Source organism: Neomonachus schauinslandi, chromosome 10 (assembly GCF_002201575.2).
Source record: "Neomonachus schauinslandi chromosome 10, ASM220157v2, whole genome shotgun sequence".
Lineage (NCBI taxonomy): Eukaryota > Metazoa > Chordata > Mammalia > Carnivora > Phocidae > Neomonachus > Neomonachus schauinslandi.
The window spans coordinates 34,310,462-34,336,938 of NC_058412.1; the positions used below are offsets into that span (position 1 = coordinate 34,310,462).

The window sequence follows — 26,477 nt, forward strand, 5'->3', positions numbered from 1 at the left end:
AAACACTTTTTTTTTTTTTAACTTTTTACTGCTTTATCTGTTATAAGACCATCCTTGAGAAAGTCTGGTTTTTAAAATACTGAGATTGGCATATTTGAAGATGGTAACTCAAAGGACAACTTTCTAATCACGATTTTTTACTTCTTGAAAAATTATATTTACATTTTAAACAATTTCCCATATCAGGCAGCACATACAAATTTAGAGAGCGTGCATGTGAGCGAGTGCAAGCAGGGGGAGGGGCAGAGGAAGAGAGAGGGAGAGAGAATCTAAAACAGACTCCACACTCAGCACAGAGCCTGACGTGAGACTCAATCTCACGACCCTGAAATCGTGATCTGAGCTGAAATTAGGAGTCAGTCGCTTAACTGATGGAGCCACCCAGGCACCCCAAATTTAAGGAGTCTTAAGCAACCTATGTGACCCTAAATAATAATTTCATCTCATTTTACTGTCAAGTATGGCAAAATCCTATTTTTATAGAACACTCTGCTAACATATTTTTCAGAATAAAAGTGACCAGAAGTGTGCCTTCTTTTAAAGCCAATGGCATGGCAGTGGCTCTAATTACCTACTAACATTCTTTGTTGCTCCTGTCTTCAGAAACACATAATTCTGATTACATATTGATCACCCCCATCAACCTGTTAAGCAGGTTGATTTATATATTCTGCAGATTTTTCTTTTCCTTAGGTAGCATTTTTTATATGCATGAATTGTCACATTGTTGTGTCTTCTAGCAGTGTTATTGTTTAAGCTTTTCTTCTGACAGTGACCCATGATTAAAACACAGCTCAGTTTCTGGTGGGATGGTATTACCTTGTCCAGTTCTCTCCTTTCCCTTTGTCACAGTCTGTAACATCCTGAAAGGAGAAAGCTGTACAATCGGGCAGGTTATCTCTTATTTGCAGTTGCTTACCAGGGTCTTGGTAAAGTGCTGATGGCAGAAACAGGCCCCTCCAAGATAAAATGCAGAGAGTCGGGCAGTAGAGGACCCTCAGAGTCATAGCAGGAAGCAGGGACAAGACTTTATAAGACATCCAGTGGTTTTGCAGAATTCAGCAAAGCCCTGGTGGCCTGGCCATTTTATCCTTTAGGCTCAGTAACTAGGGCCTTTTTGCATTTTAAAGGACCTTGAAAAGTTAGTGGGTGTACTGGTAGTGGTAAGTATAGTTATGTATATATACCTATTTATATATAAATATGAGTGCTTCAGGATTTAAAAGAGAACTGCAGACTTAGAATTAATAAATGTTTAAATAATACAATGTGACATTTTAATTTAAGTAAACTGCGTGTAAGCTCAACTCTTCTAAACTTCATTTAATGTGAGATGTGTATGCATTCTATCATTTTGATAAAATGTGGATGGACACTTTAAAAGTAACAGTGCCTGGTGTCCTCATTATTTGTTTGGTGTGGGCTTTAGAGATTGAAATGATTGCTCGATTTCAGGTGTCTTACTTTGACTTACAACTTAGCTTTGCTAGCTTTTCAGAATCTTATTTTAGAGCAGTTAAATGGTTTTCTTTTAGACTAAAATGAACAGCAAAACTTTATAGTCTACCTTTATTGTAAGCTATTTATTTTTGCTTGATTTAATTTTATGCTGTTCTACATGATGACAGTAACAGTTTTTCTTCAAGATCTATGAATTTATTCACCAAAATAAAATCTTACATACTTTCTGAAGTTTATGGTTTCATTATCATGATACTGGCCTTATTGCTTTATAAAAAGTAGAAGGAATTAAGTTTACCTAAATATTTTCTGTCGTTTTTTTTTTTTCAGGACACCTTTTTCTACTCATTGGTCTATGACCCTTCAGTGAAAACACTGTTAGCTGACAAAGGTGAAATCAGAGTGGGGCCTAGATATCAAGCAGACATTCCAGAGATGCTCTTAGAAGGTATGTTTTCCTTTGGGTTTCAAGTGCTGTGAAAACAAATGTGTCTTGAAACTCAAATATTCTTTTTTTTTTTTTTTAAAGATTTTATTTATTTATTTGAGAGAGAGAATGAGAGAGAGCAGGGTCAGAGGGAGAAGCAGACTCCCTGCAGAGCAGGGAGCCTGATGCAGGACTCGATCCAGGGACTCCAGGATCATGACCTGAGCTGAAGGCAGTCACCCAGCCAACTGAGCCACCCAGGCGCCCAAAACTCAAATATTCTTTTCCTCATCTGGGAAAGGAAACTTTTAGGCTGAAGTTTAAAAGTTATAAGTTCTTCCACTTACAGAAATACAACAAATAGCAACAGAAAATAATTTGAGCAGTTGTTTATTTATTTTACATTTTAAGGAGTTCTCTGGCTGTGTTTTCCTTTAATTTAATTTAATTTTATTATATTATTATTTTTTTAAGTAGGCTCCAGGCCCAGCACGGAGCCCAACGTGGGTCTTGAACTCACAACCCTGAGATCAAGAGTCTGATACTTAACCAGCTGAGCTACCCAGGTGCCCCCGTCCTTTGAAATGCAACTTTAAGAATGTTCGTATTGTTGAACTTATGTCTTAATGTGACACATACATGCCTTGAGGTCCTGAATGTGCCCCTAAGTCATCTTTTTGAGGTGGCCTGGAATCTAGTGAACACTTACATTTTGGTGGGGATTTGGGCTAATCTGGGTAGTGTATGTACTGGAGAGATTCAGAGCTTTACATTTTATTTATTTTTTTTTTTTTTAAGATTTTATTTATTTATTTGAGAGAGAGAGAGAGAGCACATGAGACGGGGGGAGGGTCAGAGGGAGAAGCAGACTCCCTGCCGAGCAGGGAGCCCGATGCGGGACTCGATCCAGGGACTCCAGGATCATGACCTGAGCCGAAGGCAGTCGCTTAACCAACTGAGCCACCCAGGCGCCCCAGAGCTTTACATTTTAAAAACATCTTCTTAGGACATAACTTTCCTTTCTCCTATTATAACTGTACACTCAAAACCTTTATTTTCTGATTTTAAAAGTAAAACATTCTTTTTTTTTTTTTTTTAAGATTTTTATTTATTTATTTAACAGAGATAGAGAGAGAGCACAAGTAGGCAGAGCGGCAGACAGAGGTAGAGGGAGAAGCAGACTCTCCGCCAAGCAGGGAGCCCATGCGGGGCTCGATCCCAGGACCCCGGGATCATGACCTGAGCCGAAGGCAGCTGCTTAACTGACTGAGCCACCCAGGCGCCCCAAAGTAAAACATTCCTAACAATAAAAAATAAAACATAGCAATGTATAATGTAGGAAACGAACACCATCCCCTTTCCTTCATTGCAAACCCCTATTTCATGCCTGTGGTGTTTTGGGTATGTTCACACTGGCCTGCCCCCCACCCAGGACTGGTCCACATGCAGCGCCCGCCATGTTGCACATGATCTTCTGCAACTGCTCTTCTCAGTTAACAGTGTATCTTTCTTTAGCACCTTTGCACAGGAGTAGAGTGACTTTTACTCTTTTCGGTGACCCTGCAGGTCTTAGGAATGTACTGTCATTCCCTCTTCCAGTTCCCTATTGATAGATTGTTAGGTGTTTACATTTTTTGATGCTACAAATTGATGCTGCTAGAAAACTTATATTTGTGCTGCATAAATATCTTTTCAAGTATGACTTCTTGGAAGTGAAATGGTATATACATTTTACATACTAAAAATGCTCCTTTGCTCTTCAAAAAGGCTGTGTCACTCGGCGTACAAAAGAACCAGGTGCTTTCACCAACGCTGATTGTGAGGGATTTTTTTCACCTTCCATTTTTTCCCCACATTTTGATGTGTCATTGTCTTAGGGGTTTTATTTTGAAGTTGAGATTATTGCTTGCCTTAGTTATCTTTAGCCCTCCTTCTTTAAAGTCCTTGTGCTTTTTCTACATGGCTATTTATCTTTTTATGTATTGGCAAGAATTCTTTGACTATTAAAGGTAAACAAACACAGAAGTATTTACCCTTTGTCTATAAATATTACAAACACCCCCCAGATACACTTAATTATTTCATTAAAAATTTTTAATAGTGATTTTATTTATTTTTTATTATTTTTTAAAAAGGTTTTATTTATTTATTTGACAGAGAGAGAGAGACAGTAAGAGGGAACACAGGCGGGGGAGTGGAAGAGGGAGAAGCAGGCTTCCCGTTGAGCAGGGAGCCCGATGCGGGACTTGATCCCAGGACCCTTGGATCATGACCTGAGCTGAAGGCAGACACTTAATGACTGAGCCACCCAGGCGCTCCCCACCAAAATGTACTAATAGTGATTTTAAGTTTAAATGTTTTATCTTTTTGTCATACAGAAATTTCGAATTTATTAGTCTTTTCCTTTAAGGCCTTTCATGATTTGCATTATTTATAGAAAGGCCTCCACTTTTACTTTTGCCCTCTGATTATTAAAACATATGAGTTCTTCCAGGAGCACCTGGCTGGCTCAGTCAGAGGAGTGTGTGACTCTTGATCTCAGGGTCGTGAGTTTGAGCCCCATGTTGGATGTAGAGAGTTCTTCCATTGGTTCTTCTCTCTTTACCTTGCCAACTTCTAAGAAAATGTGTGCAGAAGAGTCAAATCAACAGATACTCAAGAAGGAGTCTGTGAACTGTAGTACACATGGGTGTCAGTGGTGGTTGTCGGTAATGCCAGGCTACAGACATCTTTGTTTTCATGAACTTAAATACCAGGAAAGGTCAGTCAGTAAAGATTAAGCTTGAAGAAAAGAACACTGTGTCTTTGCTCACCTGCGTTTGGAAATGATTTTGAACAGACTGGGAGTAATGAACCAGTTTTTTATAGGTTGAGAAATTACATTTATTGGCATTCTTATCTGTACAAATCAACTTATCTTCCAGAAGTAATTTTTATGTTTTTAGTCCTTAATGTTTGATGTTAGACTTATATCACTGTACCTAAGTACTTGTTCACTAAATATTATTTTATTTTTAAAAAACTTGATTTTTAAATTTTACAAACAATGCTGTAATGTGAATAATGGATGATTTGGTACTCCGGATATAACTGGCAAATAAAGTAGAATTGCTGAGTCATAGGGTATGTGTGTTTGAAATTTTATATAAAATGCCGAATTAATTGTCTTCCAGGTAGTCATTTACAGGTGGGTTTTTTTCTTCGTTTTAATTAAGGTATAATTTATATAAAGTACATCCCACCCTTTTTAGTGTGCAGTTCTGTGAGTTTTGAACAGAGGTATATGTTCCTAGTGAGATAGTTCAGCAAGTCCATCTGTGCACAAGCCAAAAGCCAGGAAGGTCCCTTGTGCCCATGTGTGCATAAGGCACCTAGCCCAAGTCCTGCATCCCCTAAGCAGTCTTTGTCACTCCTCCCTGAATTCTCATCCCTCCCATCTTAGAAGTGTGCAGATAGGTCGTTCATGTTATCTTTTATACTATTTTTTTCTTTTATACTATTTTTATTATTTGACCTCAGAAATTTAAAAATCAACATCTGAGCTTTTGATTGTGTGGTTCTCCCTTAAGCACTGAGCATAAGCCTTGGTGTATAGAAAGCCTGGAAATTTTTGTGTATTGCTCATGGATAAATGTTGAACCCAGGTAATGAAGTTGGATGTTTCAAGTAACAGTGGGCAGAAGAATCAGATCATAGAATCTCACAAGATCCTGTTTATCTGAAAGACTCTTTAAATATGGTATTTACCCCTGAAAGGCATAAAAGCTGGCTAAAGTTACATAATTTAGAAAGCATATCTACCTAGATTAGTATTTTAAAAAATGATTTTAGGAAACAAAATGATGCATAAAATGCAATAATTTATTCTACAGTTCTTCTCAAAATGGACTTGAAGTTCTTCTGGGTGAGAGGAATGTTTCTTTTTTTTTTTTTTTGAAGAGAGGAGTGATTTTTTTAATAAAGATTTTATTTATTTATTTGACAGAGAGAGACGCAGCGAGAGAGAGGGAACACAAGCGGGGGAGTGGGAGAGGGAGAAGCGGGCTTCCCGCTGAGCAGGGAGCCCGATGCAGGACTCAGTCCCAGGACCCTGAGATCATGACCTGAGCCAAAGGCAGACGCTTAACGACTGAGCCACCCAAGTGCCCCGAGAGGAATGATTCTTAACAGCTTGTGGCATTTGGGGAGTTATCTGAGAAAGGCATACTTTGTATTTAGAAAATGTGATTAAATGTTCATTAATGTAATAGATCTTTTATAGTTCTTTAACAAGGATTAATTACCTTTAACATAGTGTTTCTACTGGCAGTCTTCTGGGTGGGTGGTTTATAAACTTTACTTAGGTAATAGAACATTTTCCCCTAATGAAACACTACACAGTATGACCTTAAATAAAATACGAAAAGCCAGGTTGTTGTCGGTGAGGTAGGAGAGAAGGCCTCTTGGATCTCTCGAGATACCCCAGTGAACCTTCGGATTGAGAGAAGGACACGCTGAAGGCCGCTGTTCGGTACTCCCCTCCTAGAGTCCTGTCTCTTCACCCAGAATCGCCAGAGAAGCCACACAGTTAGAAGTGCATAGGACAAAGTCCCTTTGCTACATAGCCTAACAATGGGGCTCGAGTATATTCTTTTTGCTTCTTCCCATTTTTTAGATTTTAAAATTACTTTATTGAAAATAATAGGAATTGTGGTAGAAAGTGCAATTATGCTGAAACCAAAAAGTAGTAGTCCCTCAGATCATCCCTCCTTGCTCACTGTCAAACACTGTTACTAATTTAATATGTTCTCCCTGTTTGTTACGTAACTGTATTATATTGAGATCCATGAAATTATGTTCAGTGTTTTATTGTGTGATAGATCCAAATTTATCTATCTCTTATTATATGCTTTATGGTAGGGTAAGTTTCCCCTCATTGTTCTTTAAAATTTCCTGTGTTTTGGTGGGGGCAGGGTGCGGAGGTCTCTCATCTCAGAGATTTTTTTCTGACTGTTGAATTTTTTTATCAGTTAGTCAGATTCTTCCCAGATTTCATTAGAATTCTGATTGTAATTGTATTAATATTTTCTATTACTTTGGGAGGTGACTGGTCATTTCATAATATTGAGTCTATTCCTATGGGTCTACATGGGTCTGTCTTGAGGTTTTTATTCTGTCTCACTGGTTTGTTAATATTCTAGTAACTCACTGTTTTAATTATAGCGACTTTGTAGTGTGTGGTAATAATCTGGTGAGGCTAATTCCCCTCTTATTTTTCCAAATAAACTTTATTATCAGCTTGAATCTTCCTTACTATGTTTATTGGAGTTTCAGTTCATTTTTAAGTTAATTTAGGGAGAACAGACTTTTGATGGTTTTGAAAAATCTTAATTAGAAATAAGGGATGTGTTTTTCTCTGTTCAAGGCTACTTTTTTGGGTCTTGTGGTTTTGTTTTATTTTTCTTGATATAGTCATAGATTTTATACATTTCTTGTTAAGTTTATTTTTAAGTTTATAATTTGTTAGCTGTAAGTATTCATCTTTAACAAAGAAAAACACCATATTTTTCATCATAAATGAAGAAGTGACTTTGGATATGCTTAAAGCATTTGGCATATCCAGCATGTTTCATTTCACTTGTAATCAGGCAACTCACTAGATGCAAGATTAAAAGAACCCCCTTCTTTTTTGTAATTAATATATTTTCAGGGGAGAAGGGTGTAGGGTGGCAAATAGGTCATCAACAGTTAAACCAGTCTTGGAAAACATGGACATTACCATCATAGAAACTCCTATCGTAGCTAGTACCTGTTTGCAGGGAAATTAAATAGCAGAAATATCATACTCAAGAACAGATATTTAGGACTTGCTGCAGTCTGGGTTTACTAACCCTTTTGATACTCTTGAGTGGGTACGTCTTGACCAGTGGCCAGATTCTGATTTGCACTGGCATGGGATATAGAACTTGAATTAATATCCTGAGTAGGTGGCAGCGCCAGCACCATGCCGGAATATATTCCAGGCCTCCTTTGTTTGTGAATGTGTCTTGATGGATTCTAAGACATTGTTGTGGCGTTTGTCTTGCTAGTGAATAAATCTTTTTGTAGCTTCAGAAGTTTTAAATTCACTTATGGCTACCCACCATCTAACAAATTCTTGAGATCTAGAAAGATCGGTATGTAGTTTGCAAAGGAAGGTAAAAGTTTCTTTGAGATTTTAAATCTTTTATTGACTTTGAATAAATCACCTAGCGAACTTTGCATTGAAAAAAGATGTGCTGGTGGGGAGTTTTGATTGACTTCTTCACTGTATTATTTCACTGTAATACTGAAATTTTAAGAAAAATCTGTTTACGTATTAAAATTTGTAACTGCTAAAAAGTATTATAACATTAAATTAATAAACTCGAATGACTGGATTTACAGATTTGGGTAAAACCTGGCAGTAATCAGTTTAGCTGAGTAACCTGGGGAAAACTAACCCCTTGAAGTTCCCATTTTCTCCTCTTTAATGATAGTGTATGTGCACACATCCTAGTACTGTGATGATCCGATGAAGTAATTCCTGTAAAGCATTTCTCAAAGCACCTGACTCTCCTTGTTCGCTGCTGCAGTTGCTTCTCGCCTGGCCCCCACTGCCTACTGCTACTAATTAAATAACTCTTGTGGATACTTGGGGATTTTGGGCGGTATCTATCTTTGAGAATTAAAGAATTAAATTAGTATAGTCTCTTCTGCTACAATATATGCTTTTGAAATTTGAATTAGTTCATATGCAGTTGATAAATAGGGAAATATGAGTGTAGTGTGGAAGTTGGGTCAATTTATAGGAGATTTTCCCCAGCAATCAGGGAAGCAAGTGTTCTTTTTTTTTTTTTTTTTTTAAAGATTTTATTTATTTGACAGAGACACAGCGAGAGAAGGAACACAAGCAGGGGGAGAGGGAGAGGGAGAAGCAGGCTTCCTGCTGAGCAGGGAGCCCCATGTGGGGCTCGATCCCAGGACCCTGGGATCATGACCTGAGCCAAAGGTAGACGCTTAACGACTGAGCCACCCAGGAGCCCTGGGGAAGCAAGTATTCTTACAGATAAAGAGAGTTGAAGAGAAAAAAGATGGAAATTCTACAAGAAGGGCTTTCCTCTAGTGCAAGTAGTGGCTGGTTTAGTGGCCTCAAAATCTGTGGCACTTTTCACTATGGTAAAACTACATGGGGAAGCGTAAGAGTCCCAGATGAAGGGGGGCTTGCAGATTTTTCACCCAGTGTTTAAGAAGAAACCCTGTTTTTTTTAATTTTGTAGAAACTGTATACACTGACCTACATCGTGGTGGAAGAAGTGTGAGTCCGGGGTTTAAGGAGATAAAGGGTCAACCAACCTTTAGTTTTGTTGCAAATGGTGGTGGAGACTTAACTGTGCTAGTATTTTTATTAATGAATATTACTTTTTTTTTTAAATACCCTGGTTACCAAGTATAATAGGTTTTCAAAGTTTTGTTTTAAAACAGTTTTATTTGGTTTTTTTTTCCCCATAAACCCTAGTTTTCTAGTGTGTAATTTTGCAGGATGTGCTTTTCAACAATGTGGTGGATGTTAACTAAAGAACACCAGCCTGTTGACTGCAACCATGTAGAACAGTAATTCTCCACCCAGGGGCAGGAGACATCAGACAGTGTCTATGGACATTTTTGGCTGTCAGAGCTGGTGGAGGGAGTGGGGCGTGGGGCACAGATGCTAGTGGCATCTAGCGAGTAGAGAGGCCAGGGATGCTGCTGATCATCCTGTAATACACAGGACAGACGCCCACAAAGAGAGTTACTCATCCCTAAGCATCGATAGTGCTGAGGCTGAGAAACCCTGCGGTAAGGGCTCTTGGCAAATAGTCAACAGTAAATGCTATTTTTGTGTTAATATTTATGTTATTATAATAATACTTAATTCTGAAATACAAGTGATTGTGTGATCTAGTCTATTTCTATGCTTTTGATTATTTTTGTACCAGGACAACATTGTTTAATTACTGTTGCTATATATTATAATCCCATCCAGTGTAGTCAATTCTTTTATTATTCTTTTCATAATAATATTGTTTGATTTGCAGATATTAATATTCAAATTATTTTATTGGCTTCCAAAATTAAATTTTGTGAAATTTAACCTATTGGGGTACTTGTACAAAAAAGATAGCCTTAGGATTTTATTTTTATTTATTTATTTTTTTTTAAAGATTTTATTTATTTATTTGAGAGAGAGAATGAGAGAGAGAGAGCACATGAGAGGGGGGAGGGTTGGGAGGGTCAGAGGGAGAAGCAGACTCCCTGCCGAGCAAGGAGCCCGATATGGGACTCGATCCCGGGACTCCAGGATCATGACCTGAGCCGAAGGCAGTCGCTTAACCAACTGAGCCACCCAGGCGCCCAGCCTTAGGATTTTAAATCTTTAGTCTTTTTGTCCTCAAGTTATCTTTGAAAGTTTTGTAATTTCTTTATATAAACATAACTCCCAATTTTATTTCTTAGTGTTTTATATTTTTGTTGCTGTAATAAAAAAATATATTTTTACATTATATTTTCTTTGGAATGGCACTTGAGTTTTTTATATTCTACTTTTATTGTGCCTTTCTGGTTACTTATTCTTTCATAATTTATTGAGATATAATTGACATATGACATTGTGTAAGTTTGTGTACAATTTATATATATATTGAATTTATATATTGAATTTATATAATTTTTATATTACTGCCATAGCTTAGCTAACACTGCTATCATATCACATAATTATTTCTTTTTTGTTGTGGGAAGAATTAAGTCTCTTACCAACTTTGAAGTTTATAGTATTGTTGACTTATAATCACCATGCTATGTATTGAATCTCCAGGACTTACTTAACTACTAGTTGGAAGTTTCTACCCCTAAACAACATCTTCCCAATATCCCCATCCTCCAGCCTTTGGTAACCACCGTTGCACTCTCTGCTTTTTGTTTTTTTAGATCCCACGTATTTGTCTTTTTAACTCATTATTCCTTTGATTCATAACTTAAAACATTGGGCAGAACTTTCAGAACAATATTAAATAAAAATGGTGACAAATGGCGTCCTTGTGAGGTTCTGAATTAAATATAACATAAAAAGTATAGTACTCTGATGATTGGTACAAAGGAAGTGAAAATGAATTGTGTTTAGAACAAAGAATATTTCCAGTTCTCTAGGAAAGGTCCTATAGGATGAGTTCCATACAGCTTTAGTTCTTCAGGGTCTTTGAACAACATCATGTGCTCTTAGATGGTAATACTGAAGAAGTATTTTGTCCATATTTCCTTCTTTCCTTCCTTCCTTGTCCATATTTTCTAGAAATCTTAAAATATAGCTGGAGGGTTAGGGCTATCACAGTTAAAATCATTGCTGAATCTTTTTTTTTTTTTTAAAGATTTTATTTATTTATTTGACAGAGAGACAGAGACTGCGAGAGAGGGAACACAGCAGGGGGAGTGGGAGAGGGAGAAGCAGGCTTCCCGCCAAGCAGGGTGCCCGGTGCAGGGCTCGATCCCAGGACCCTGGGATCATGACCTGAGCCGAAGGCAGATGCTTAACGACTGAGCCACCCAGGTGCCTCTGAATCTCCTTTTTTTTTAAATTATGAAGAACTTATGAAGCAAAAACAATGTGCTGTATATACTCATGCATTTAGTTGGTAAATACATTTTTTTTAAGAACTCAGAGATTAGGGAGATCGTCATGGGCTGGTGTGGGACTAGATTGGAATTGTGCAGATTATCATAAATGGAGATGGGAAGTGAGATTATTACATTGACTACAATGAACATGACCAGATCATGAAATTAATCTTGGTCCTGTCTCTGGCTCATACCACAGTTAACTAAGAGCATTCCAAAGATTATTGCTAGCTTGGCTGAGAATTTAGTTTTATAGATTCTAAATAGGTTTATAAAAGAGGTCCTTAAGTTTTTCCCCTGTGAAGAAGTGATCACACTGTGATATGAATGTAATTAATTGTATGGTGAACCCAAGATGGGAAATTCTCATTAGCTGAGAGTGACTGTTTGATATGGAACATTTCTGCATTTATTCTCTTGTTGTTGCTGCTGCTGCTGTTCTCATCCCATGGCATTGTCTGCATTTTAAGTATTAGTATGAATGCAACCAGGAGTGTTTTATTATTGTTTGCAGCAATTTTATTTAGAATTCTTATACTGAATTATCTTTTTTTTTTTTTTAAAGATTTTTATTTATTTATTTGAGAAAGAGAGCGTGAAAGAGAGAGAGAGAGCCTGAGAAGGGGGAGGGGCAGAGGGAGAAGCAGACCCCCTGCTGAGCAGGGAGCCCGACAGAGGACTCGATCCTCAGACTCCAGGATCATGACCTGAGCTAAAGGCAGTCGCTTAACCAACGGAGCCACGCAGGTGCCCCCTGAATTATCTTTCTGCTGTATGCTGCAGAATATATGGATGAGACTGAAATGTATCAACTTAACTAACCTGAATTTGAAAGTAAAGTTCAGTTTTACCATGACATTCTGGAGTATATAGTGTAACAGGGACTTAATACTGAATAGTATCGTCATTTAATCATCTTGATTTCATTTTATCATTATTATCTTTTTTTTTTTTTTTACCATTTTACTATTAGGATTTATCTTGTTTTATTATTCAGAGATTACAGGGAAGTGTAAGTGTGTCATTCTACTTTCTCAGGTTTCATGCAGGTTGCAAATTTTTTGGGTTTTAACTGAGCTAATGTTGAATGTCTTGGCTTAGATTGCTGAGAATTGTAATCAAAAACAATAAAGAATGAAATCCTTTCAAACACTTTAGATCTCTTTGGCCTAGTACTCGCTCTGTTCTGTTTGTGCTTCTTTATGTTGGGGGTGGAGATTGGCTCTGTGGTTGAACAAGGGGCAAACTGGGCAAGCCCCACCCTGACAGCGGTGGCTGACTTCGGAGACTGCAGGTGGAAAGGCTGGGTCTGCCGCCCTCCCCTGCCCCCTTTCTCCTGCTGAGCCACTGATACCTGCTTGCTCCTTTACTAGGACTGAGCACAGTAGAGCCTCATAACCAGGCTTTGTCAGTCACCAGGGATGTTTAGCTTTAGAGTGTATCATCAGTGCCAAGCGCTCTGCCTCATGTTATAGATGCAGTGATCAAAAGTAAAACAAAGCCAGCCCCAGCCCCCAGCCTAATGAGAAATCCATGGCTATAAATCAAACTCCCAGTTGCCTCCCAAGTCTCTTTTCCTTTATTATCCTTTCTCTGGACATTAGATCCTGCCTGACGGTTACATTTCCTTGAGAGAGATTCCTAAAACAAAGCATCCTGCATTATTGTCAGTCTTTTCCTCAGCCTTCACTGCGGTAGCATTCCTGCTTTCTCTTCATGCCTGCACTACCAGTTCTCAAGACTTGAAATCTACCCGCCACATAGATCTCTTTGCTCTCATTCAGCACTGTGACGTATTTTGTCTTTGTCAGGTAGCTCTGTAGAGCAGATCACATACCACTGCTAACTGTGAGATATGAAGTTTGGTTCTGGTCTTGTCACTCTCCTACTGAAAAGGCTAGTGCTTCTCATTACCTCGCCATAAAATCTGTGTAGAATCTTCAGTAGTATGTTCATAACCGTCTTCGTTATCTCCTCCCATTCCTCTTAAAGTGCTCTGGACAAAAAGAGCTGCTTTTCTCTATATCACATTTTATTTTATTTTATTTTTTTAAAGATTTCATTTATCTTTTGACAGAGAGAGTGACAGCGAGAGAGGGAACACAAGCGGGGGGAGTCGGAGAGGGAGAAGCAGGCTTCCCGCGGAGCAGGGAGCCCGATGCGGGGCTCGACCCCAGGACCCCGGGATCACGACCTGAGCCGAAGGCAGACGCCTAACGACTGAGCCACCCAGGCGCCCCTCTCTATCACATTTTAAAGCCACATGATTTTGCTCACGTTCTCATTTCTTTAAGTCCTTCTCCTTGCCAGTGCACTCAGATCCTTCAGTTCTTTTTTTTTTTTCCCAAGATTTATTTGTTTATTTGAGAGAGAGAGAAAGCGCGAGCAGGGGGAGGAACAGAGGGAGAGAATATCCAAACAGACTTGTGCTGAGTGTGGAGCCCAACGCAGGCTCGGTCTCATGACCCTGAGATCAAGACCTGAGCCGAACCAAGAGTCCGATGCTTAACCGACTGAGCCACCTAGGTGCCCCTCAGACTCTTCACTTCTCAGCAGATATGCCACCCCCTTTATGACATAATTCCCTAACTAGTCTGAAGTGGTTTCTCTAATCCTCAGAATCTTACAGCCGTTTCTTTCTTTTTTCTTTTTCCTTTCCTTTCCTGCCCTCCCTCCCTCCCTCCGTCCCTCCCTCTCTTCCTTCCTTCCTCTCTTTCTCTCTCTCCCTCTCCCTCTCTCTCTCAGAGAGAGGGAAGGAGAGGAGGGGCAGAGGGGGAGAGAGGGTCTCAAGCAGACTCGCCGCTAGTACGGAGCCTGACGTGGGGCTTCATCTCACAATCCTGAGATCAAGACCTGAGCCAAAACCGAGAGTCAGACGCTTAACTGAGCCACCCAGGCACCCCACTTAACAGCCATTCCTGTATGTCCCTTATGACATCTCTTTCTTTTTGTTTGTTTCATAGTTACTTATGCGTTAGTTTTACCGTAGTGAAAGTGTCTCATGGGAGGAGTGTTTCCTTTTTTGTCTTTATATCCCTCTGCATGAGGCTTTGTGCCTCACACATGCAGCAGGTACTCAGGAAATAAAGGTTACTGATTAAATGAAGATCTCATGTGGTTGGTTTGGTTGTATTATTATCAGTTCACTTACAAAGTGTTGTCCATCTGCTGTCTGAAAGAATGTACCAGAACCACAAACATTAACCTTACATTGTGAATGCTGTGGTGACCACAACACCGTATGTGACAGTTGCTTTGTTAAGTAACAAGACTCCATTTCCTTTTTTCTCGGACAGGAGAATCAGATGAGAGGGAACAGTCCAAATTGGAAGTTAAAGTTTGGGATCCAAATAGCCCACTTACAGATCGACAGATTGACCAGTTTTTAGTTGTAGCACGGTAAGTATGGCACTGTTGACTCAATATCTTTTCTTTTTAGAAAAGAATTTATAGGTGTATGTATATTCCTTTCCTTGTATTCTACCTTTTCCACTGGTTGTGTTCTTTTTCTAGTTATGTAAGAAGACCTAATTATGTATCACACCACTTCCTAAATATGATGAACCGTTAGTTTTTGTTTGAGAATAGATTTATTAATTTACTGATTAAGAAAAATAATGAATGCTTCTTGTAAAAATTTGAGCACTAAGGAACAGTATAAATGAAAATGAACAGTATAAATTTCTTCCTGTGTAAAGAAAAGTATTGCCCAAGATGAGCCCTAGCCCTGAAATCCCTTCTCTTTAATTAGAGCAGTTATCTCTTTTATTCTAGACCAGGATTATCAGGTGTCAGTAATAATGTGCACCTCGAATTCCACTTATGGCACTTGCATATAAGTAGGGCCTATTGCTAAGCATATGGCTTTCCTTTGAGAGCTTTAAGCCTGGCTGCCTGACTGGCTTGCCACCACCCCCACCCTTCCACCCCCTTTAAGAAAATGAGTGGGACAAAAATTTATTTTTATTTTTCAATTATAAAAGTTAAAGATGCTCATGGGAGAATTACTGTAAAGCAGAAGGTAAATGAGTTTATCATAGCATTGTAAATAGTGGAAAAATTGATAAATAAATTGAGTCATAATCCGTGGTGGAATATTACCTTACAACAATGAAAATGAATGAATTAGAGGGATATATAGCAAATAGGTAAATCTCAAAAATAATGTTGAGTGAGGATACACACGGTATGATCACTTATAAAAAGTTTTACAATGTAGGGGCGCCTGGGTGGCTCAGTTGGTTAAGCGACTGCCTTCGGCTCAGGTCATGATCCCGGAGTCCTGGGATCGAGTCCCGCCTCGGGCTCCCTGCTAGGCAGGGAGTCTGCTTCTCCCTCTGACCCTCCCCCCTCTCATGCTCGCTCTATCTCATTCTCTCTCTCAAATAAATAAATAAAATCTTAAAAAAAAAAATTAAAAAAAAAGTTTTACAATGTAAAAACAATGTCTGATTTCATGAACGGGCATATAGATACACATGCTTATTATATGTATGTATGAGTTCTGGCAATGTGTATAGGAGGCTTTAAATTTTCTAATATTTATTTCCTTAAAAAATGAACCAAACATGGCAAAATATTAGAATCAGGTAGATATAGACATGATAGAAGGGTCTTCATTATGTTCTCTAATATTCTGGTGAGCTTTTATCATAACACAAAGGAAAAAAGGGCCTGAGTCCACCTCAGCACTGTCCACAGTGCCTGTCTCCGTGGAAGTCACACATCATGTTGGCGGCTGGGCATTCAGACTCCAGCGCCCACACTCGTAGCTACTGGTGATCGGATGGGGGCCTGAAGTACATTGTTGGGGAAGCCAGTCCAGTGGATAGATGGGATTGAAGATTTGGGAGTGGAAATGAATCATTGGTGGAACCACTGGCCTGGAGACTCCAGACAGGTTACCCAGATCTGGGATTATTTAGTAGACCTTGCAGTTTCAGATTTGATTTTCATTGTTTTTTCCTTTTCCTGATTGCCATGGACCATAACATTTCCTTTTTCCTTGAAGCCAGCATGAGAGACACCAAAGAGATGCATCTGGTGCCTTTTTCAATTTTTGTCTTAAAAAAGATCTTCTAAATACAAATTAAGACCATAGCCAGATACCATTACACGTCCCACCAGAATGGTTAAAATTTAAAAGGCAGTGCATGAGCTGTCGTGCGGGTGGGCGTGTAAGTTGGTATAGCTGCTTTGCTGTCAGAGACATACACATCCTTTACGTTTCACTCCTGAGTGTATACTCCGCAGACATGCATACATACAGCTGTGCACCAAAGGATACATATGCAGATGGCATCAGTGGCGCTACCCAAGTAGCCCCAACTGGACACAGATGTCCATCAGCAGTAGAGTGGGGGTGGGGATGGGGCATCGTACAAAGAAACGCTCCATGGCACGGAAGATGAAGGAACGCAGCTATAACCAGTAGCACGCTCGAGTCCACAAACGTATTTTGAACAGAAGAAGCTAAATGTGAAAAGAGTACATAGTCTGCACTTTTATGAAGTTCTCAGATGAGCAAAACTAACCCATGTGGTTAGAATCCATTATGATCATTCTCCTTTGAGAAGAGGAAGGGAGTACAGATCAGGAAGGAGCACGAGGAGTCTTCTGGGGTGCTGTTGCATTCTGTTCTTTCCCTGGGTGTTAGTGACATGAATGGGTTCACTTTGCAATTACTGCATAGCTGTACAGTGTGTGCTTTTGTGCACCTGTGTTATATGTTAATTAGAACATTTAAAAAATTTCTCCCTCAGCTAACATGCCTAAAATACAGACAACAAGGGAAGGGGAATAAAATGAAACAAACAGCAACAGCGAGTCTTATGTTTATTTCATGCTTTATCTGTGGGAAGGCCTTCTGAACCATTAAGTGAAAAAAAGTGTTGTAATTGTGTTTTGTTTTGTTTTGTTTTAATGGAAATCTGTTCTATCTTGAGCCCTCATAGGAAGAGGTTGCTACAATTGATGATACTTCATTTCAAGGAAAGAATGTTATTGGGATTTCACAATTTGGGCTAAAAAAAGTGGTCAGAGCTTGTTTTGCAGTAATTGTCAAACTCTGCAGCTTATTTACTTCTCTTTTTTTTTGAGCACAGTTCAGCACCAAATTGTTTACTCCATGGCATTTCATAATGGGTCTTTCCCTTCTTTATGGCACATAAATTTCTTTTCCATTTCCTTATAATGACCCATATATAGTAAATTGGCTTGTCAGTGGTTAAATCTTATAGAAAATACTTTTTATTTGATATTTGATTCTCAAACATCCAAGAACTGGTTTGACTTTTTTTTCTTCTCCCTTTCCTTTATTTTTCTCCATAGCATGTATCCACCTGACAGCCATGTTTGTTATTTACCTGTGTAAATTTACCTGTCTTCCTGTTTAAAGAAAAGTATTGCCCAAGATGAGCCCTAGCCCTAAAGACCACGGGAAATAATCCTCTGCAGCCTGTTTAGAGGATTACCTCTTGGAGGCTGGTATACTTAGGGATGACAAATTTCTGAGATTGCTAGATGCAGGCAGAGGTTGATTTCATCAGTGTGCCGTCCCCTGTCTCTGAAGTGGCCAAGGCAAATTGCCTCGTGAGGTCCACTCGAGATCATCCCTGAATGACCGCACCAAGAGCAAGAAGGAAACGAGTCCGCTGCCCCAGAAGGGAGGTGTAGTGGAGACAAATATAGAGCTCTTCTTGGCCAACACTGTTCTTTGCACAGGAGGAAACTGTGCTATCTCCCAGCATGCATTGGAGACAAGGCTGAGACTCACACTCAGACCTCAGCTTCTGGCCCCTGGATCCTCACCACCGACTTTTCTTTTACAGTTTGCATGCACTACCCAAATGCGTGTTTTCTGTGTTTTTTTTTTTAAAACATAAAAAAAATAACAGAGCCTTAATTTTTCCTCTTTGTTTTTGTGGATTATTCAGTGCTGTGGGGACATTCGCTCGAGCCCTTGATTGCAGCAGTTCGGTGAGGCAGCCGAGTCTGCATATGAGCGCAGCTGCAGCGTCTCGGGATATCACCCTGGTAAGATGCTTTTTGAAAGTTAGGGGTTATTATTTCCTCTGCTACTTCAGTTTTAAAGTCAGTATTGCATGTTGTAGATGGGAGAGCTTTCTGGTGAAAGAGCTTTCTGGCTCTTAGCCCTGCTAACTGCTAGGTTGATTTGGCTCGCCTGATTGGTTAACTGGGGTTAGGGGGTCCCATTCCTAAGTCCCTTCTTGTGTTTGTGAGCTGAGACAAATAAGAATGACTGTTGATGGAGTAGCTATGAAATGGTAGAAGAATATTCGGGGGAAAACAGTTTAACATTCTGACCCATCTCTTTTCACTTGTATGCTGCTTTTCTTGTAGTCTCTCTATGGACTTAAATCGTTGTACATCGTATATAATGCTTTACAGGTTTTTTTTTTACCTGAACGTGACCACCTCTTGTTGCTATAGGAGTTATTCAGTTATCATGTCATTATTCATTATCAATATTTAAGTTTTCGTGCCTGTTCATTAGAAAGAGGTTCTGTTTTTGTGCATTTTTCATTACATTATGGTTGCTTCTAAGACTATTTCCTTTTTTCCTTTCATGATCAAGTGAAACTTCTCCTGTTCAGTTTATAGCACAATGCCTGCTGTGGCCAGGCATTGAGCGTGGCTCTTGGCTTCTTTCTCTGCACCCTCCAGCAAAATGGACCTGCAGGTTTTTGCCAATTGAAGTTACTCTGTATTTGAGACAATAACAGATGAGAAAACTGAGGTTTGGCGAGGTTAAATTATTTGACCAATATCCATTACTGTAATAAAGGTTTCCTTTTTTTTTTTTTTACAATACCATGGCTCTTTACAACTAGCTTATTAATGTAGGTCTTCTTGCCTCTGCAGTTCCCTGAGACCATTTATTAATGCTGGTTACACCATCACTCATGACACTACATTATCCATCCTGCCTCTTCTGAATACTAGTTTCTGGTGACTCTCTTTAAAGTCATCACTGTGCTCTGTTGGTGATGACCACAAATGCAAGTCTTGCCCAGGATATGCAGAAACATGTGAGCAATAATTTGTTTTCTGGTTCTGTTAAATTTATCATTCAGAATTTTATAGTATAAACTTAAATACATCTTCCAATCCTGTCTTCCTTTCAATTCTTCAGGCCATAATCACTATCAAATAAAATGCACCAAGAGTCCTAAAAATGTCTCCCCTCAAAATATATCCAAAACCTGACCACTCCTCTCTGTCTCAAGTTCTTCAGTGTTAACCCAAACCGTCTCACTTAGGGTACTGATATTCAGTACCCCATAAAAGGTTTTCCCAAGTCTACTCCTACAAGTTTCAATTTTGTTTTCTGATGGAATGGAATACAGTGATAGGTTTTACTACTTTCTGGTTCTATTCCAATTTGAAATGCCACAATAATATAAAAACAACAGTAATATAAAAACTCATACTGGAATGCACATCAAATTCGTTTCTTACAAGGCTTTCTTATACTATAGATGATGGTGAAAGCATGAATACTCTGTAGCCATTATGGAGCTCCTTTCTTTATGCTTTCTCAGAGACTAGACTGTTGTTTATAGAAGCACGTTTTGTTCTCTCCATTGGTACATTAATATTTTATGTAAAAGTTTAGGGGTTTCGAATTAGGTTTATATTTTGTTTTTTAGAACTTGTAGAGTACTTTACTAAAGGAGAGAGAGTATAAGTGTCACGTTTGTAAAAACCTTCAAAATCCTGTCACTAGATATTTCTGTGAACCAGAACTATATGGAATCTAATCACCACTTGTATTTTTTTTTCCTGTTCAAGGAGATTTTTTCCCCAATTCTAAAATCAATGTATGCTTTTTTGAAAAATTGACAAAGTTAAGTACAGCAGCAGCCAAAAAGAAAAGTCTTATTCTCATTACCCAGAGTAGAATATTCTTACCATTTTGTAATATTTCCTTTCAGCCACTCTTTGTGCATTATAAACAGTAATACCAGCAAATTACGGAATAGTACAGAGGATAACATAATAAAACTCCACATAATGCCACCTAAAACAAATGTTAGTATTTTAGTTCTTTGGATTAAAGAAAATTTCAACCATTATACTGTTGTCTCTAATGTTCTCTCCCCAGTTCTGTGCTGCACCCTCCCTCCATACCTCTGACGCCCATCACCCCTGCCTCCTGTCAAGAGGTCTGCTATGTATCTAGTGTGTGTTTTCCTAGTTTCACTATGTATTTGTGTGTCTGAAAACAACATAAAGATTGTTTTGTGTGTGTTTCGGTTTACTCTGTGACATTTTGCTATTTGCCTGTTACTGACATCTAGCTATGTTAATAAACACCTACCCAGTTCACTCATTTTAACCACTGGGTAGTATTTGTAGTACTCCTTCCTGGAATACTGCACTACATTATTTATGTATTCTCTTAACGATGAACATCTGGAGTGCTTTAAAAACATTTTTCATTTGCTACTACCCATAATGCTGCATTGAAAATTCTAACATATCCTTTGTGAGCATGTATGCGAGCTTTCTGCCATAACAAGAATTGGAATAGTTATTCATAGTGATTCATAGGGCTGTGCTCACTTTGAATTTGACCAAATGCAACCAAGTTATTCTGCATACCAAGGTAGAAATTTCTAATCCCACAAGCAATCCGTGAATATTTTCCTTTCCTCATCCATTTTCTTATTTTGTCTTCAACCTTGTGTATTTTCAGACTAAAATTTTTACTAACCTGATGCTTATCTCATTTTAATGTGTTTCTTACTTAATGAGGTTAAGCAGGTTTTCATATATTTATTGGCTCTTCAGGGTTTTTCTTCTTTGTATTTTAGATTCATATCCTTTGTCCATTCTTCACTTGTATTATTTTATTTTTTCTAATAGTTTTAAAATGTTATTCATACTCAAGACTATAAATAAACCTGCAGTTTATTTTTTAACACTGGAATGAGGTGTAGGAGTGTCATTGTGTTTTTTCCCATATGGAAAATAAACATTCCAACACCTTTTATTGAATTGGTTGTTTCCGTATGATTTTGTATTGCTTCCTCTCTCTTATTTCAAGGCTTTAGATATGGTCAGGTCTGCTTCCAGATAGGTAACCTATTCTCTTGTGTTTTGTTGATCTGTCTGTCCCTGCGCAAGCACCACATTATAAAAAAGCTGCTAAGTCCCACATGAACTTTCTTGTTAACACATAGTGGAAGTCATTTAAATGGGAGCTTTGTAATATAAAATGAACACTTTTTCATATCATTGTAAGAATCGGAAAGTTGTTTGTTTTTGTTTTAATAATGTTGCGTGACCATGCTTGTATAGATAAATTTACTTACATAGCCAGTCTCTTGTTTAACACTGTTCTTCTGAGAAGGCTTCCCAGATCATGGCTGCAGATGCTCACCCTGTCGCCCTGTCGCAGTGCTGCAGATTCCCTCCACCCCGTCGGAGGAGTAAGGGGGGAAAGCCTGTTCTTGAGAAGCTACAGAGCCCTGGGACCGTAGGGGCTGTTGCTGATTTGCCTGGAGATAGGTGTGACCAGGTGAAGAGCTTGTGCGTGGGCTTTTAGTCCCCGCTTCAACAACTCTCTGCTGCCCACTCGTGGTGCCTGGTGGGACAGCGGGCGAATTTTTTTTTTTTTTGAGGAGGGCAGTTTTTCAGATTCAGTATTTGTTTTCTGTCCGTGAAGGCTGTTTGTAAAAGAAGCATTTTAAAGAGAACACAACCGATGTACGTTAATTAGTCTACACATCATTTTGTGTGTATCTTTTGCAGTCCTGGCCTGCGTACTCCTAGGCAGGGGCTTTCACACGTTCCAGTGTTGGCATTTCTTCTGTTTTGTTTCCTTTCGTATTTAGCGGTTGGGAAGCCACTTTTGTATTACATCTGTTATCTTAAATTGTTTATTACTCTGTTACTTTTTAAAGCAGAAGTGTACTCAGAGGCCCAGGAAATTGTGTTTTGTCATGTTTGTACAGCTGGTTTCAGAGACAGGATTTGATCTGTTCTTGACTCTGACTGAGGAATTCTGTCTCCCGGATTACCTCTTCTCTCTCACTCTCGTTAAAATGGTTTGGGCTTAAAAATCTGTATTGTTGTCTGACTTGGATTAGGCAACACCGAAGATCTCGTTTGTCTGCAACATTGAAATGCTTTGGTTTCCTGCTCTAACTACTCTAGGTTCAGCTTTACTTGGACTTTTTCTATATGTTGTTCTTGGGTTGAGATTATTATTATTATTTTAAGATTTTATTTATTTGAGAGAGAGAGACAGTGATGAGATAGTGAGAGAGAATGCACAGGTGGGGAGGAGAGGGAGAAGCAAGCTCCCCACTGGGCAGGGAGCCCATTGTGGGGCTCGATCCCAGGACCCTGAGATCATGATCCCAGCCGAAGGCAGACGCTTAATTGACTGAGCCACCCAGGTGCCCCTTGGGTTCAGATTATTTTCAGTGCCATAAAATTGACATCTTTCAGAAGTCACAAAAGCAGGAAGAAATAGATGCCCTTTGTTATTTCAGATGCCATGACCTGCACCTTTAATCCTGTTTGGCCAGTGGTATCGTGCCTTCTACTTTGATGTTAACATATAAGATCCTGGGGCATTACTATAGAAGTGAGAGGGAGTGGCTAAATACTGATTAATTGTATGTTGATAACATGAATTTCACAAATTGTTTTCCCAAAAGGTCATATGAAAAGCTGCTAAGTTGTTTTGTGCCATTAAATGAACATTAGATTCATCATTCAGTTGAATTTGGAGAGTCAAGTTCTTATTTTTTCTGTCAGTGTTTTTAGTTCTGTATAGATCAGGTTAGTACCTATCTCTGTCAGGTGACCAGACTGTATCTAAAGAACTCCCACTGCAGGGAGGGCAGAGTTCTAGAACTGCAGGACCTCAGGGGGCCTGTTCTAGGTGATTTTCTTTGTGGTTTTTCCTGTAAGGACTGCATCTGGCTTTCAGCATTCCTAATCCGAAGCATCTCTTTGTCCTAGACTCTGTATGCTACTTGTCGAATCACCAGTAATGTTTTGGGAGCAGGTGATTAAGCTGCCTGCAGATCACTAGGTCCGACGTCCTTGTTTTGAGATCTGTTAAAATCATAGCTACACTGAATTTCAAACACTGCTTTAAGATACATGATAAGATTTATAATTGTTAAAAAATTGAAGTTGTCGTGGAAGCTTTATAGATTTAACCCTCATTTCATTAAAATCTAAAGTGTACTTTGTACAATATGCAAAGAAATGAAATCAGTTTACAACCTACATTGACCTCTCTTCTCCCCTTTGTGGAAACAGAATTCCTTAGAACAAAGTAAACCCAGAGGTGGTCAGTAAGTGGTAGTTGGTGGAAGGCCTAGCCTGATACTTCCTGTTTGTTGTCTGCACCCTGTGGGTGGAGGGGCAGAATGCCATGTGCATTGGTAGGGAGCCTCAGTCTCGAAGAACAGGGAATTATATAGGTACTAGATTTCTTTTCCTTGGACCCTAAGGACTAAAGCAAGTTGGAGGACAGGATCTTAGAAAAAGAGTTTTTTGAGTTGTTCAGGGCCTTAGAAATCTTCAAGGATAGATCATATTAGAGATAATAGTGAAGTAACTTGTATAAAGATTCATATTTAATTAGTGACAGAATGAGTACTAGAGACAGGTTTTGTGGTGCTGAGTCTGGTTCTGAGAAAGGTCAGACTGTGTTGATTTTATAGGGAGGAGACTGCATCCTGGAACATCTCTAATTCTCCTATCTGATCTTTTTAAAATGCAGTTCTGATTTTGCTCTCTCCTATCTTACATCCTTTTAGTGGCTTTTAATTGCTTTCAGGGTAAAAACCCAGATCCTTAAAACAGTCAAAAAAACCCCAAAAAACAAAAAAACCCTGTTTTGCCTGGTCCCTCTCTCCAGTCTCTTGCCCTGACACTTTCCTCTGTGTCCTCTGGGACTAGCCAAGCTGTAGCATTCCTTTGGTCCACGGTCTGCCTCCTGCCACAGGACCACTGCAATTTCACTTCCCTTTGCCTGGATGCTCTCACAGCCCCACCTTAACTCTTCATCTATCTTCCTGTCTTGCCTAATCCGTCCATCTAAGGCCGGTTACTTTGTGATGTGCTCATGTAGAGAACCAACTACAGTCCTCCATGTTAGTTGTTTGTAATTAAACCCTTGTTTTTGTGATTATCTCATTAATGTGTGTCTGTCGCTCTCTTCTTCCCATTCCTTACATACCAGCTTGTAGCATTCATCAGTATGGTGACTGTATCCTCATTATCCTCACTGTTGAATTCCCAGCACCAAGAATAGTTCTTGGTATATATCCTAGTGTTCAGTAACTATCTGAGAATGAATAAATTAGTTTTTATCTCTGGGACATAAGACAATAGGTTTTATTAAAATAGGTCATTGGAGTATGTTATTTCTATTAAAATGTTACTTAGTATTTTAATGAATCTTTTACTGAATGCATCTCATCACTAAGAGTGATTATATATTTGAATTCTAGCTTCATTGTGTCACCGGAGCTGAACATACACAGTCTAAAGACCAGGAATTATAGAAAGTTTTAGGCATTGGATATACATTGGTTTATATACTGTGGTCAAGTAGGCAGGACATAAAATTTGCCATTTTAACCATGTTTTTTTTTTTTTTAAGATTTTTATTTATTTATTGAGCGAGATAGTGATAGAGAGAGAGCATGAGAGGGGGAGAGTCAGAGGGAGAGGCAGACTCCCCGCTGAGCAGGGAGCCCGATGCGGGACTCGATCCCAGGACTCCAGGATGATGACCTGAGCCGAAGGCAGTCGCTTAAACAACTGAGCCACCCAGGCGCCCCGTTTTTAACCATGTTTAAATGTACTGTTCTCTGGCTTGAAGCAGTCACATTGTCGCACGGTCATCACTGGCATCCATCTCCAGAATGTTTTCATCTTCCCCAACCAAAATTCTGTACTCATTAAAGAATATAGCTCCCTATTCCCCAGCCCTCGGCAACCACCATTCTACTTTCTGTTGCTGTGATTTTGAGTATTCTAGGTACTTCATTAAAGTGGAACTGTACGGGGCACCTGGGTGGCTCAGTCGGTTAAGTGGCTGCCTTCAGCTCAGGTCATGATCCCAGAGTCCTGGGATCGAGCCCCACGTCAGCTCCCTGCTCAGTGGAGAGCCTGCTTCTCCCTCTCCCTCTGCCTGCCTCTCTGCCTACTTGTGCTCTCTCTCTCTCTGTCAAATAAATAAATAAAATTAAAAAAAAAAAAAGTGGAACTGTACAGTATTTGCCCTTCGGTAACTTGCTTATTTCACTTAGCATAATGTCTTCAGGTTCTTCTGAATTGTAATGTCTGTCATCATTTCCTTCCCCTTTTTTTTTTTTTTAAGATTTTATTTATTTATCTGACAGAGAGAGGCACAGCGAGAGAGGGAACACAAGCAGGGGAAGTGGGAGAGGGAGAAGCAGGCTTCCCGCCGAGCAGGGAGCCCGATGCGGGGCTCGATCCCAGGACCCTGGGATCATGACCTGAGCTGAAGACAGACGCTTAACGACTGAGCCACCCAGGCGCCCCATTTCCTTCCCTTTTAAGACTGCAAAATATTTTATCATATTCATTCATATGTCAGTAGAAACTTGGGTTGCTTCTACCTTTTGGCTATTGTGAATAATACTGCTATGAACATGGGGGTACAAATAGATATACTTTTATGATTCTATGGGCTTTTCCCCTGGATCTATTGCTTATGATCCATTTAGCCTTATGCAAGTTACTTAACCTACCCATGCCTCTGCAATGGGAATAATAGTAATGTAAAACCTACCTGTCCTGCTTTAGGGGGCTATCTATTGACAAGAAGAGGGTATACAGACACACCTCTATAAATTGCAGACGTATGTGTCCGAGCATAGAGAACTTGATGGATCTGCAGTGGCTCCCCAGAGCA

The 26,477-nt window shown here is 39.3% G+C and overlaps 1 protein-coding gene across 4 annotated transcripts in view; it reads left to right on the forward strand.

The window, feature by feature from the left end:
* The window catches only part of MTA3 (metastasis associated 1 family member 3), a 213,253-nt gene that overhangs the window by 128,691 nt on the left and 58,085 nt on the right, over positions 1 to 26,477 (forward strand). For all 4 annotated transcript variants that reach the window (XM_044918687.1, XM_044918686.1, XM_044918688.1 and 1 more), the window contains exons 6-8: positions 1,792 to 1,909; positions 14,836 to 14,938; positions 18,475 to 18,574. In XM_044918687.1, the coding sequence (XP_044774622.1) occupies positions 1,792 to 1,909; positions 14,836 to 14,938; positions 18,475 to 18,574 (321 nt within the window). The remainder of the gene's footprint in view (positions 1 to 1,791; positions 1,910 to 14,835; positions 14,939 to 18,474; positions 18,575 to 26,477) is intronic.